The 14,865-nt window shown below is 43.7% G+C and overlaps 1 protein-coding gene across 1 annotated transcript in view; it reads left to right on the top strand.

The window, feature by feature from the left end:
- NECAB1 (N-terminal EF-hand calcium binding protein 1) overlaps nucleotides 1-14,865 on the top strand; it is a 299,035-nt gene that overhangs the window by 122,315 nt on the left and 161,855 nt on the right. The window contains exon 5 of the mRNA XM_073550518.1: nucleotides 9,845-9,942. Coding sequence (XP_073406619.1) covers nucleotides 9,845-9,942 — 98 coding nt within the window. The remainder of the gene's footprint in view (nucleotides 1-9,844; nucleotides 9,943-14,865) is intronic.

The raw sequence follows: 14,865 nt of genomic DNA, 5'->3' as shown, positions 1-14,865 counted from the left end.
TATTAACAGAAAGCTGCCTATCAATGATGTCAGCTGGTGTAACATTCTGAGATCTGATAGTTCTGCAGCAAAGAAAAATGTGATTCTATCACAACTGCTGAACCTATTAACCCCTTAACAACCAAGGGTGTTTCAGTTTTTTAATTTCTGTTTTTTGCTCTCCCTCTTCCCAGAGCCATAACTTTTTAATTTTTCTGTCAATATGGCTATGTGAGGGCTTGTTTTTTGCCGGACAAGTCGTACTTTTGAACAACACCATTGGTTTTAACATATAGTGTACTGAAAAACTGGAAAAAAAATTCCAAGTGTGGTGAAAAAAAAAGTGCAATTCAACAGCTGGTTTTTTTACCATGTTCACTAAATGCTAAAACTGATCTGCAATTATGATTCTCCAGGTCATTACGAGTTCAAAGACACCAAACATGTCTAGATACATTTTAATTTCAGTTGTGAAAAAAATTCCCAAATTTAAAAAAAAAAATAAAAATGGCGTCATTTTCCAAGACCTGTAGTGTTTCCATTTTTCGTGATCCCGGGATGGGTGAGGGCTTATTTTTTGCACACCAAGCTGACATTTTTATTGATACCATTTTGGTGTAGATATGATCTTTTGATCGCCCATTATAGCATTTTATTGCAATGTAGTGGCGACAAAAAAAACATAATACTGGCGTCTTGATTTTTTTTTCTTGTTAGGTCATTTAGCGATCGGGTTAATTTTTTTAAATATTGATAGATTGGGCCCAGGAGGGCCGTGTTTACTTTGTGCTTCACCTTGATTTATGCCACGTCTATTAAACCAAGGACATTCCTAAAGCTGCAGAGTTCCAGTGTCTACCTTCGTGTAAAGCCAAGTGAGCCGATCTGGCTATATATATATATATATATATATATATATATATATACACACAGTGGCATGTAAAAGACTCTTTAAATAGCATTTCATCTTCAACTTGCTTAACTGTTCACGGTAACAGTAATTTTGACCAATGGTGCTCAAACTTTTATATGTCACTGTGAACATTGATAATGTCTAAAAAATATATAGATTAACATTCTGTACTAGGTATTGCTGTGTGCTTAACTGTCTGGGCTAATATAAATAATATTATAATATTTGACTTGTGCACTGAAGTCTAAAAAAGTAAAAAGAGCAGAGTTGCTGCTTTTTAACCCCTTTACCCCCGAGGGTGGTTTGCATGTTAATGACTGGACAAAATTTTACAATTCGGACCACTGTCTCTTTATGAGGTAATAACTCTGGAACGCTTCAATGGATGCCTATGATTCTGAGAATGTTTTCTCGTGACATATTGTACTTCATGATAGTGGTAACATTTCTTTGATATGACTTACGTTAATTTGTGAAAAAAACGGAAATTTGGCAAAAAAAATTTAGATTTTGCAATTTTTCAACTTTGAATTTTCATTCCTTTAAATCACAAAAATAAGTCACACAAAATACTTAATAAGTAACATTTCCCACATGTCTACTTTACATCAGCACAATCATGGAACCAAAATTTTTTTTTTGTTAGGAAGTTATAAGGGTTAAAATTGAACAGCGATTTCTCATTTTTACAACACCATTTTATTTTTAGGGACCACATCACATTTGAAGTCACTTTGAGGGGTCTATATGATAGAAGATACCCAAAAGTGACACCATTCTAAAAACTTCATCCCTCAAGGTGCTCAAAACTACATTCAGGAAGTTTATTAACCCTTCAGGTGCTTCACAGGCATTTTTGGAATGTTTAAAAAAAATAACATTTAACTTTTTTTCACAAATACTTTACTTCAGATCCAATTTTTTTATTTTAGGGTAACAGGAGAAATTGGACCCAAAAAGTTGTTGTGCAATTAGTCCGGAGTACACTGATATCCCATATGTGGGGGTAAACCACGATTTGGGCGCATGGCAAAGCTCAGAAGGGAAGGAGTGCCGTTTGACTTTTTCAACGCAAAATTGGCTGGAATTGAGATCGGACGCCATGTCGTGTTCAGAGATCCCAAAATGTGCCTAAACAGAGAAAAATCGCCACAAGTGACACCATTTTGGAAACTAGACCCCCCAAGGAACTTATCTAGATGTGTTGTGAGCCCTTTGAACCCCCAAGTGCTTCACAGAAGTTTATAACGTAGAGCCGCAAAAATAAAAAATCATATTTTTTCCACAAAAATATTCTTTTTGCCCCCAATTTTTGTTTACTAACAAAAAAATTTTGATTCCAAAATTGTGTTAATGTAAAGTAAATATGTGGGAAATGTTACTTAAGTGTTTTCTGTGCCATATCTCTGTGATTTAAGGGCATGACAATTCAAAGTTGGAAAATTGTGAAATTTTCAAAATTTTCACCAAATTTCCATTTTTTTTCACAAATAAATGCAAGTTATATCAAAGAAATTTTACCACTAACATGAAGTACAATATGTCACGAAAAAACAGTCTCAGAATCAGCGGGATCCGTTTAAGCATTCCAGAGATTTAACCACATAAAGTGACAGTGGTCCGATTTCAAAATTAAGGCCTGGTCATTAACCTACAAAGTGGCTTGGTCCTTAAGGGGTTAAATAAATAATTTAAAAAATGTCATGTGGTTCCCCCCATTTTTGACAACCAGCCTTGCAAAATCTCACAGCTGGGGGCTGGTATTCTCAGACTGGTAAGGGGCCATGGATATTTACTCCCCCAGCCTAAAAATAGCAGACCGCAACTGCCCAGAAAAGGCACATCTATTAGATGTGCAAATTCTGATGCTTTACCTGGCTTTTCCCACTTTTTCTCTGTAGTGGTGGCAAGTGGGGTTTAGATTTGTGGGGTTGATGTCACCTTTGTATTGTCAGATGACATTAAGCCTGTGGCTTAGTAATGGAGAAGCGTCTATAAGACACCTATCCATTACTAATCCTATAATTATATGATAAATAAAGACATTTACAAATGAGAATAAGGATGATCCCTCTGTAACAAGGTGGCACTGGGTGGTAGTCGTGAATGAGTTCACTAAACAACAGTCAGTGAGCACCTCAGCACCTTGTACATGAAAAGATAAAGTCCCCTGCACTGTATGTGCAGCAGGCACCACAGCACCCTCACAGGCTCTGTCAGATTCCCCTCAGCTGCTGCCATGTCGGCTCCGCAAATCACTTCAGAGACGAGGTCTTTTTCCAACAGCTTAACTTTACTAGACAGCAGCGTATTCATCACATAGGCAGCACAAGTCAAACACAGAGACATATTCTTATCTGCATTCTTCACACAAGCAGCACAAGTTAAACACATAGATATCTTCTTATCTTTCCCTGTCATCCAGACAGACTCCATCTTCTGCATCAGCTTCCCTTTCCAGGCAAGCTCAACTATATCCCTGGACAATCTGTGTCCCACTTGTTTCCTTGGACAATCTCTGTATCTCTTCTGGACAATCTCTGTCCCACTCGTGTTCCAGACCCACCAGCTTCCTGCCATTTCCCTGGTCTTGATGCAAGTTATAGGGTGATGGGCTCGCCAACTCAGCTTCCTCCTAATCCCAGCCACTAGCTTTGGATCCTTCCTTGGAACGGTTCTGTCTAAGCTGCACGATTTTCAGCCTGGGACCGCTTACTGAAACAGCTTTATCCTCACGGCCTGTAATTCTGTACTCACACGTCCTGCCCTTGGGCAAGGTGCCCAGGCGTCTGACAGAACCAGGAAGTATACCCAACTGCTCTGTGCTGCTCTGCTCTGTGACTTCTCCCATCTACTTAAACCCTATGCTGCCTGCATCTAACATTTCTGTATATTCTATGCTATCCCATCTCTATGGTCCTGCACTACTCACTAATCTATCCCTAAGCTAAAGCATAATACATCACATTGCAGTACATACAATAATAAAACATCAGGGTGCCGCATGTGACACAGGTGAACAGCATCAAGGAGAGAGAAGGTACATGAGCGTCCACCCCACCTCCTTACACCTCTATACTGTGACATCTCTTCAGATATTTGTAGACAGCTATTAAGACTCCTTTTAGCCTTCTATTTGCAAGCTATACATTCCCAGATCCTTCCTTGTAGGACATACTTTGCAGTTCACTCACCATCCTGGTAGCTCTTCTCTGAACTTGCTCCAGTTTTCGATGTCTCTTTTTAAAATGTGGTAGCCCACAAGATCGATCTTGTGTATGCCTAGTTAGCTCCACAATTATCTTCTCCACCGTTATCTTGATAGTATCAAACCATTGGGTTTCTGGTCTTCCTCTTTGCCTTCTTCCTTCTATTGTTCCAATTATGATGTCCTTTTGTTCTTTGGACCACGTTCTTTCAGCCACGATATCCTATATGGCTGCTCTGCATACTGTATATCAAATAGAAGACACCAAGACTGCTCTATATACATAACATAGGAGATGCCGAGACTTCTGTATATGCATCACAAAGGAGAAACCGAGACTAATATTTATAATTTACTTTTATTTACAAGAGCAAGCACTAAGTACCAGATCCATAGAAGCAGGAATCTACCACAGAAGACAAGACCCAAGGTGAAGACTATGCAAAGAAACCTCAGAAACAATCCAACACATAGTGGCAGGATTCAAAATGCAAGCAGAAACATTGTATACCGAACGCCACAACCAAGTAGCGGGAATTGTATACGGGAACATCTGCACAGCATATGGGCTAGGTCCCCCTAAGTCCACGTGGGAGACCTCAGAGAAAGTGGTGGAGAATGAAAGGGCAAAAATCCTGTGCGACTTCAAGATCCAGGTGGATAAGCAGGTGTTGGCTAACCAACCAAATATTGTGATAGTAGACAAGGATCAGAAGACAGCAATGATAATGCAGTAGATGTGGCAATGCCAAGTGGCAGCAACATCAGAAAGAAGGAATATGAGAAGCTGGAGAAATACCAGGGCCTCAAAGGAGAACTGGAGAGGATGTGGAAGGTGAATGCAACAGTGATTCCAGTGGTGATAGGAGAACTTGGAGCAGTGACCCATAAGTTGTAAGAATGGCTAAAACAGATCCCAGGAGCGAGGTCTGAGCTCTCTGTCTAGAAAAGCGCAATGATGGGAACAACTAGATCCTGCGCACAACTCTCAAACTGCCAGGCCTCTGGTAGAGGACCTGAGAATGAGAAAGGACAACAAAGACCACCCCCAATGGGGGGTGAGAAGGAAGTTTTTTAATATACAATATATATATATCACAAAAGAGACACTAGGACTGCTGTACATACATCACATAGGAGACAGTGGTACTAGCATATATACATCCTATAGGAGATGCAGAAGCATGTACATCATATGGGAGATTCTGGAGCTGGAGCATATACCTCACATGGGATACGCTGGAACTGCTGCAAACACATCACATAGGAAACGCTGGAGCTGGAGCATATACATCACATGGAATACGCTGGGACTGTAGCATATGCATCACAGGAGACACTGGGGCATATACATATTTTTACTTAATTTACTCACTTATAAAGTGTTATTAATTCTACACCATTTTAGCAACATCAGTGTTGCTGTACCAATTGAGTCTCACAATCTAAATTCCCCATATGTTATTATTAGTATGTCTCTTGAGTGTGGCAATAAACCGGAGTACCCAGAGGAAACCCAAACAAACACGGGGAGAACATACAAACTCCTCGCAGATGCTGTCCTTGGTGACCTTTGAACCCAGGATCACAGTGCTGCAAAGCAACAGTGCTAGCCACTGAGCCACCATGCGGCTGTAAGGGAGGTTCAGGACGGTAGTCGTAGCTGGGGACACCGGGGCTCTGGTGTCCTGGCCTCTCCTCACATAAAAATTATGCTCGCCACTCAGCATACCTTTGTCTCCGGATTAAGCTCCTTCAGGGTCCTCCCTATGCAGTGGGAGACCGTATCCAGGATAATTCACATCAACTGAGACACAGTCCATCATAAATTCAACAAAGACTTCTTTATTTGGTTAGTTCCACAGCATTTCCAAAGCATTTATAACAGGCTTCACATAACAAGGTTCCTTCACTTTCCTTGCACTTCGTTCACAGTTATTCTGCATGGGCCCGGGTCCGACCATCCCTGACGGTTTCCCAGTTTCCTCTCTATTCAGCTCTGCCACGGCCAAGCATCTTTCAGTCTGTTTCGCCTCAGACACAAGATCATTAGTCCCTGAAGTCAGTAGCCACAGAAGATGAGCCCTGGTCTGATGTACTGCTCTGTGCCCTGGCCCCGCTTCTTCTCCATCTGCACTTACTGCTTCTGTGGGTTCCCCTGACCTTTTTGCCCCTGTCTTAAAGGTGTGTGCCCAAGCAATAAGTTGCCACATTCTTCTGTACTAGCCAGTTGCTGCGCTGTGCTGGTGAGGAGGAAGGCTGGACTTCTCATTTGCAACGTTGCGAGACTGCTGCCGAGTCCTGGGCTTATCGCCCGTGTGGACCCTCCGAGTGCCTCTAGCCCTCTGCCTCTAACTCAGTGTTACCATGGCTGGTCAGGTGAGGAAAATCTCCAGGAGTGGACCCTCTGGACCGTGGCACCAAGGGGCCCCGGGCGAGATGCCAGGTGGAGCCGACCCCTATACAGGGATTGTTAGGAGCAGGCCCAGGGGTTCGGGTACCACAAGAGCCGGTACCGAGAGGGGCGGCTCAGAATGGACTGGAGTAGGAGCATGAAACTGTAAGAAACAGGACCGGAGTAGGACTGCGGGACTGGAGCATACATAGCAGGACAGAGCAGGATCACTGGAGACAAGACCGGAGTAGGACTGCAGGACTGGAGCATAGACAGCAGGACAGAGCAGGATCACAGGAGACAGGACCGGAGTAGCACTGCGGGACTGGAGCATAGACAGCAGGATGGAGCAGGAACATGGGAGGCTGGACTGGAATAGGACTGTAGGACTGGAGCATAGATATCAGAATGGAGCAGGAACAGAGGAGGCAGGACTGGAGTAGGACTGTAGGACTGGAGCATAGATATCAGAATGGAGCAGGAACAGAGGAGGCAGGACTGGAGTAGGACTGTAGGACTGGAGCATAGATAGCAGGACCCACAGAATACAGGACTGCGGGGCTGCTGCAGGAAACAAGGAAGACAGGACTGCGAGGCTGCAGAGAGTGCACAAGGAAGCAGAGCCTAGTGTGCTAGCAGACACAACGATCAGGCGCCTCCCTCAAGGGGGAATGGCCTGATATGCCCGTCTGGTCTGCCATTGGTCTGTCGGTGCTTTCGGGTCAGGACATTGCCGGAGCACAAGTAACAGGAGGGAGGTGCGGACCTGTCCGAAGGGGACGCCATGGCTGTCGGACAGCGGGGGGCTGCGGCGTGGGAGCGGAGGTCGTGTGAGGATGCAGTGGCGGCGTGACACTCAGAATCTCTCAAGCTTAACAGGCAGCAGCCCCTCCTATATTAACCCTAACTACACTATGTGTTTACGATTCCCCCCCCTCTAGTGGCCCAGCTAAGGCAATGTTCTCCTTATACACTGTGCCCCATCTAGTGGTCGACCCAGGGAAATACACAAATACATTAAACAATATTATGACACAGGATATACATAGCAGAACAAAGGGAAAAATAAACAAATATACATTGTTACAAGAATGGTAATACATTGTGTAGCAATACCATTAAAGAACTAGTGGTATTACACCAAGTAGTGTAGCAATACCAATATGCAGACATACAGTGGGGAAAAAAAGTATTTAGTCAGTCAGCAATAGTGCAAGTTCTCCCACTTAAAAAGATGAGAGGCGTCTGTAATTTACATCATAGGTAGACCTCAACTATGGGAGACAAACTGAGAAAAAAAAATCCAGAAAATCACATTGTCTGTTTTTTTTCATTTTATTTGCATATTATGGTGGAAAATAAGTATTTGGTCAGAAACAAAATTTCATCTCAATACTTTGTGATATATCCTTTGTTGGCAATGACAGAGGTCAAACGTTTTCTGTAAGTCTTCACAAGGTTGCCACACACTGTTGTTGGTATGTTGGCCCATTCCTCCATGCAGATCTCCTCTAGAGCAGTGCTGTTTTTGGCTTTTCGCTTGGCAACACGGACTTTCAACTCCCTCCAAAGGTTTTCTATAGGGTTGAGATCTGGAGACTGGCTAGGCCACTCCAGGACCTTGAAATGCTTCTTACGAAGCCACTCCTTCGTTGCCCTGGCGGTGTGCTTTGGATCATTGTCATGTTGAAAGACCCAGCCACGTTTCATCTTCAATGCCCTTGCTGATGGAAGGAGGTTTGCACTCAAAATCTCACGATACATGGCCCCATTCATTCTTTCATGTACCCGGATCAGTCGTCCTGGCCCCTTTGCAGTGAAACAGCCCCAAAGCATGATGTTTCCACCACCATGCTTTACAGTAGGTATGGTGTTTGATGGATGCAACTCAGTATTCTTTTTCTTCCAAACACGACAAGTTGTGTTTCTACCAAACAGTTCCAGTTTGGTTTCATCAGACCATAGGACATTCTCCCAAAACTCCTCTGGATCATCCAAATGCTCTCTAGCAAACTTCAGACGGGCCCGGACATGTACAGGCTTAAGCAGTGGGACACGTCTGGCACTGCAGGATCTGAGTCCATGGTGGCGTAGTGTGTTACTTATGGTAGGCCTTGTTACATTGGTCCCAGCTCTCTGCAGTTCATTCACTAGGTCCCCCCGCGTGGTTCTGGGATTTTTGTTCACCGTTCTTGTGATCATTCTGACCCCACGGGGTGGGATTTTGCGTGGAGCACCAGATCGAGGGAGATTATCAGTGGTCTTGTATGTCTTCCATTTTCTAATTATTGCTCCCACAGTTGATTTCTTCACTCCAAGCTGGTTGGCTGTTGCAGATTCAGTTTTCCCAGCCTGGTGCAGGGCTACAATTTTGTTTCTGGTGTCCTTTGACAGCTCTTTGGTCTTCACCATAGTGGAGTTTGGAGTCAGACTGTTTGAGGGTGTGCACAGGTGTCTTTTTATACTGATAACAAGTTTAAACAGGTGCCATTACTACAGGTAATGAGTGGAGGAAAGAGGAGACTCTTAAAGAAGAAGTTACAGGTCTGTGAGAGCCAGAAATCTTGATTGCTTGTTTCTGACCAAATACTTATTTTCCACCATAATATGCAAATAAAATGAAAAAAAAACAGACAATGTGATTTTCTGGATTTTTTTTTCTCAGTTTGTCTCCCATAGTTGAGGTCTACCTGTGATGTAAATTACAGACGCCTCTCATCTTTTTAAGTGGTGGAACTTGCACTATTGCTGACTGACTAAATACTTTTTTTCCCCACTGTATATTACAAACAGATTTTCCTCACCCCCTTACACAGCCCTACTGTATATACCTCAAAGGAAACGCTGGAGCTGGGGCACGTAAATCAGAGGAGACACTGAGATCGGTACATATACATCATAGTAGACACTGGGACACATACATCACATAAGGGGCTGAGCACACACATCACAGGAGTCTCTGGGACATACTGTATACATCACAAGACACACTGAGGCTGCCGCTGCTGTCTTCATCAGTGGGACTGGAGCGCAAAATGTGCTGACTCTGCCCGCAAGGTATGTCCTGAAGCTGGAAATGGCTAGTGTCGGGGGGGTGATCATTCATTCTATGTGTCGCAGTATTCAGTAGTGAACGCTGCATGCGCGTGCTTGCAGTGGAAGGAGCAATATGCAGCTGCTGGCCCGCGCACTATTATCCCCGGGAATCTGACCGAGGGTCAGAGAAAAGGATATTGCGGGCCATTGAGGCGGAGATTCCCCACCCCTGTACGAAAGTATTCTTTAGTTGATGCTATGAGGCAGAATGTCATATTTTTCATGGCTTATCTTATTCTTTCTCTGTTTGCAGATTATTTTTCTCAGCACTTGGGAGAATATGAAAGTGTCCTTGCAGCTTTGGAGGACCTCAACCTTTCAATATTAAAGGCTATGGACAAAACAAAACAAGTAAGGAACTAATAAACAAAATTATATACATACACTAATATATAATGCACTCCTCAGCATTGAATTTGCAGCATGCAATGATGGCTAGAGTTTGATCTGCAGAGAACGTGGGAAACACCATGATGAGCCCATAATCCCAGATGTTGCACCGGTCCTACATCTGGGATTATGGTGTAAGGTGGCAAAATTTGTGGTAGCCGGAACTCCTTTAGTCTTCATTCCAGGTACACTACCAGCTCAGAGATATATTGATTCAGCTAAGGAACCAGTGATACAGCCATTTCTCCAAAGTGTCCCAAGAGTTGTTTTTCCACATGAAAAAAAGCATACCACATGTTGTTCATATGACTGTGAGCTGCCAGTGTGGCCTAAATCTTCTACTATTGTCTGCAGTGTCTCCTATTGAGCATTTCTGGGAAGTCATTGATTGGCAATAGCAAAGGGAGCTGTCAGCAGGGGATCTTGATGATTGGTGCCCAAGTGCGTTCACTGCTTCAGAACATACTTCAGAAAATCATTAATAACCTTATAATAACCTTATTAATAGCAGCCAGGGCGTGTAATTTCATGCAGTGTATCTATAAATAAATATTCATATTATAAAAATATATTTTAGTACATGTGCTACCTAGACAATTTATTTTGTTAAAAGTTACAGTAATATTCTCAATAAACCAAACCCAAAATCACATAAGATAACATTATTAACTACTTACCGACATAGGACTTACTGGCACATTCTTTGTCAGCTGCGGGTGGATGGCGTGTGCTCGGGAACTACCGTATATGACAATTTGGGTGCTACCTGTGCCAAACAACCAGTGCCTACCATCGGCAGTAATTCAAAAAGACAGCAGAGATAAATAATATCAAAAAGACTTTTATTACAAATATATGTAATATTTGCCATAAGTAGTTCTCTAATACCTTATAGATTATTATACAAGGATGTTTGAGGTTTGGTCAAAGTATAAATACACCAAAATATCCATAAATAAATAAAAAAAAATATGGAAAATTTTTATACATCATCATAAAATAGCTTGAAAGGAAGCGACACTGCAAAGAGGAGAAGATACGTACAGAATTTTAGCGGCATAATGATGTGATCACGAGACACGGTCATTCTATGTAAAATAATTACCGTAGATACCACAAGAAATCTAGTAATATATTAAAACAGAAATTGACAACATGTTTTTATTATGTAATATTAATTAGTATGACGGTAAGATCACAAGGAACAGGTATAACAAAATAGCAGGTAGAATTACAGTATACTTAGACACAAACACATCATAAGTAGGTAAGTCTCTAGTAAGAAGCTACAGTATATAACAAACTGAATAGGTGAGAAAGAGATGTAAGTTCTTACATAAACAATGCAAATGTATGAGATTTGCCCATAGGGCTTGTTGAGACAATCATATAACTTGGAAGAGTGCTATCGCTCGTTTTCAAGGATAGCCCTCGTCTCCATGTTATTTAATGGGGCAGTGCATGTGTCCAATTCTTTTTCCTCCGACCAAGTGGTCTGAGTATAAAAAAAAAGCTGCATGAATGATTTGCCTCTGATATCAGATGGAAAACATCAGATTGCATTACACAGAAAGATTGAATAGAGAGGGTGGACAAATGTATTTTTTCTCCGCCTCCAAGAAAATCAGATCAAACCCTTTTCAAACTCTGATCAGAGTGTGATTTGCATAATCGGACCCAGATGAGAGAAAACCGGTTGTGTGACCCTAGCCATAAGAGGAACGCTTGGTCAAAAGTATTCATCTTTTGATTGCTGAAGTTAACCACTTACATGCTGATGCCAGAGATTGACAGCAGAATTTAAGTTGTACAATACAGCTGGGGATTTGTTTCAATGCCAACACCATTTTTGGGTGTTGATGATTTGCCATGGCAGACTGGGTCCTACTGAAGCCAATGGCTGGGCTACATTGATTGCTAATGGGTCGCCCTCCCACGGCTGTGGGGTACTCGGTATCGGGCCGGTATCAGTGGGATGTGTCACAGTAGCGGTGACCCGGACCGTGGCCCTAGGCGCCCAAGTAATAGGAAGATGTGAATGGTGAAATTTAGTTAATGGAATAGTTCGTGACGCCACCTGTGGTGTTCGGAAAGAGAGGTGTTAAGCCGACGCTGCAGACAGATCCTCCTGGACAGATGGTGTGGTGCAGCAATGATGTTATAGCCCTCCACAGGCAAGGCTGTTGTCCCAGGGCAGGATAGGTGAAGAGACACTTAGATGGTGTAGTGTTTGGCGCAGGGGATGTAGCAGTGCCAGGTGGACGGACGCAGGAAAGAATGGAGGACACCAGGGCATGTAGTTCCAAAGCTTTACTCACAGTCTGTAGTGCCCCCAAGCCTTAGATGGGAGTAGTGCATTGACAGCCCACTACTCCACCGGTGTCTGCTGCAGAACCATTAGTGTCCATACAACCTCGGGGAACGGGCCCCGGCCTTGCGCTTAGAACTTCTAGGCAGGGTTCTTCCTCTAACTCACGTCCTTTGTGTTCCTTTTCACTCCTACGTTCCGTACTTGTCTTTCCCTCCAATGGAAGCTCAGGCTTCGGTTCAATGTCTTTCTCCTTCTTTCCTTTCCGGTGCCAGCTGGCTCAGATCACTGAGGCAGCTGCAGCACTCCTTCCTCCATCCCTCTTCCAGGGATCCACACTCCTCTCCGAGTGGCTTCCTCTCTCAGACTCCCCGTCTGACTGACCCCAAATCCTAAAACCTTCCCGCTCTTTTATGTGTATTCTCAACTCCACCCACCTCCCAGCACATTTGTGTTCCAAGCAGGGAACCAAAAAAGGTGCTCTGCTTTCCTCGAAGCAAGGAGCCGCAATGTGGTTTTGCTGAATCATAGAATCATAGAATCATAGAATCGTAGAGTTGGAAGGGACCTCCTGGGCCATCTGGTCCAACCCCCTGCTCAAAGCAGGATTCGCTAAATCATCAAAACTACTCTATTGTGTGGGGTGCGAGTGTTGGAGCATGGTCAGGAGCCTCCAACTTACCTGGATGGTGGGGCACCACACCTTAGGAGAAGGTGCAGTACCTCTGTGGTGACTGAGCCTCAGGGGCGCCACACTAACTTCACTACATACTGCAGTGCAGATATATTACAGTGTATTGTACGAACAATCAAATCATCACAGGTTCAAACCTCCTAGGTGGTCTAAAAATCATATTCACCTGGAAAATTATGTTGTTGGGTGTTTTTCACCACACAATAAACTACGTAATCAAAAAGCTCAAAAAACAATGTTGGTTTTTTTCACAATTGTACCCCTCATGGATTTTTCTTTCCTGTTTTCAGCACATTATATGACAAAATGAATGGTATCTTTCAAAACTACAACTCTATCCACAAAAATTAAGCTCTCATATGACTGTGCAGATGGAAATATATAAAAATTACAGCTTTTGGAGGAAAGGAAGGGAATAACTAAAACACAAAAATTGAAAATTGCATGTTCAAAAATGTATTAAGTATTGTGGCTGATATTTTAAACAGATCCTGACAGGTCCCCCATGCCCTCCAACCTACCAACTTCCTCACTTCCAGACAGGCGCAGTGCATCTCTGAAGCCAAGAATGTACACTTCCTGTCAATGACATAGGCAACTAAAGCCGAACGCCTGCGCGAGATGTGCAAGAGCTGGTGATGACGATGGCTCTAAGGGTCCTGTTACATTTAGCGATGCACCAACGATCCCGACAACGATATGACCTGGTCAGAATCGCTGGTGCGTCGCTAAATGGTCGCTATTGAGCTGCCAAACAGGCAGATCTCTCCAGCGATGCAGCAGCGATACAGCGATCCGTCGGGGGTCGCTGTTACCTGTCACACCACAGCGATTCTGACAACTTCCGCCTGCATCTATGAGCTCTGCATCGCCAACGACATCGCTAGTCGGCGCCGAACACAGCGATGCATGCCGGCCAGCGGGACGCCAAACGACGAAAAATGGCCCAGGCCATTCGAGCACGATCAGCGATATCTAGCGGGGGGCCCGGTCGCAGGTACCGTATATGTCACACAAAGCGAGATCGCTGGCGAGGTCGCTGTTGCGTCACAAAATCGGTGACGCTTTAGCGATCTCGCTAGCGATCTTGCTATGTGAGAAAGGCCCTTTAGACATCATGTTAACACACCAACAGGGGCGTGATAACATGCTGTGAGGACTAACTAGTCTTGGGAAACAAACGCCCCATTGATAAGTCAAAGGCCTCATTAGTGTTGGAAAAGCGAACTTAAAAACTTTTTAAAAACATATTTATGTGATAATCACTAAAAAGGGCAAGTTAGGATGGGGAATTTAACAAAAAATACATAAATGCTCATGGGATGGCAGGCATGGGGGACCTGTCATGCTCCCTTTAAGGAGTTTCCACTGAAATTCACAGAATAAGATTGTTAGATCACTAGAACAGGTGACCTAAGACTCCTCTCCACTGACGAGGATCGGAGGATAGGTGATAAATATTATTCATGGGAGGCTCTTTTATGTCCACGGAATGATAACAAAGCTATGGCTTTTAGATGATTGCAAGTAAAAAATAAACGCGCAAAAATGAAAGTTGGCCGCTTTCTTAAGGGCTTAAAGTGTAGGTGTCACCTGTTTTGGCCGCTATAAGATGCGGCCGCTGCCTTTCAGGGCTTATCTACAACATTCTATAAAGTACTCCAGTGCGCAGGCGCTGGGCCTCTCTGACCTTTCCCAGCGCCTCGCATTGCAGTACTTTGCTCTGCCCTCAACAGGGCAGAGAAGTACGCCTGTGCAGAAGTGTGATGCCGGGAGCGAGGAAGCAAACAGGAGGGCGGCGTCGCAAAAAGATGGGAGGCGCCGGACCCGGACCTGTGACACCCATCAGACCGGACCGCATCGGACCGCACCCCCAGGTGAG

Source organism: Dendrobates tinctorius, unplaced genomic scaffold, assembly GCF_039654945.1.
Source record: "Dendrobates tinctorius isolate UK_male_01 unplaced genomic scaffold, ASM3965494v1 ptg000165l, whole genome shotgun sequence".
Lineage (NCBI taxonomy): Eukaryota > Metazoa > Chordata > Amphibia > Anura > Dendrobatidae > Dendrobates > Dendrobates tinctorius.
The sequence above is the reverse complement of the archived record's forward strand: the minus strand, read 5'-3'. Positions and strand labels throughout refer to the sequence as shown.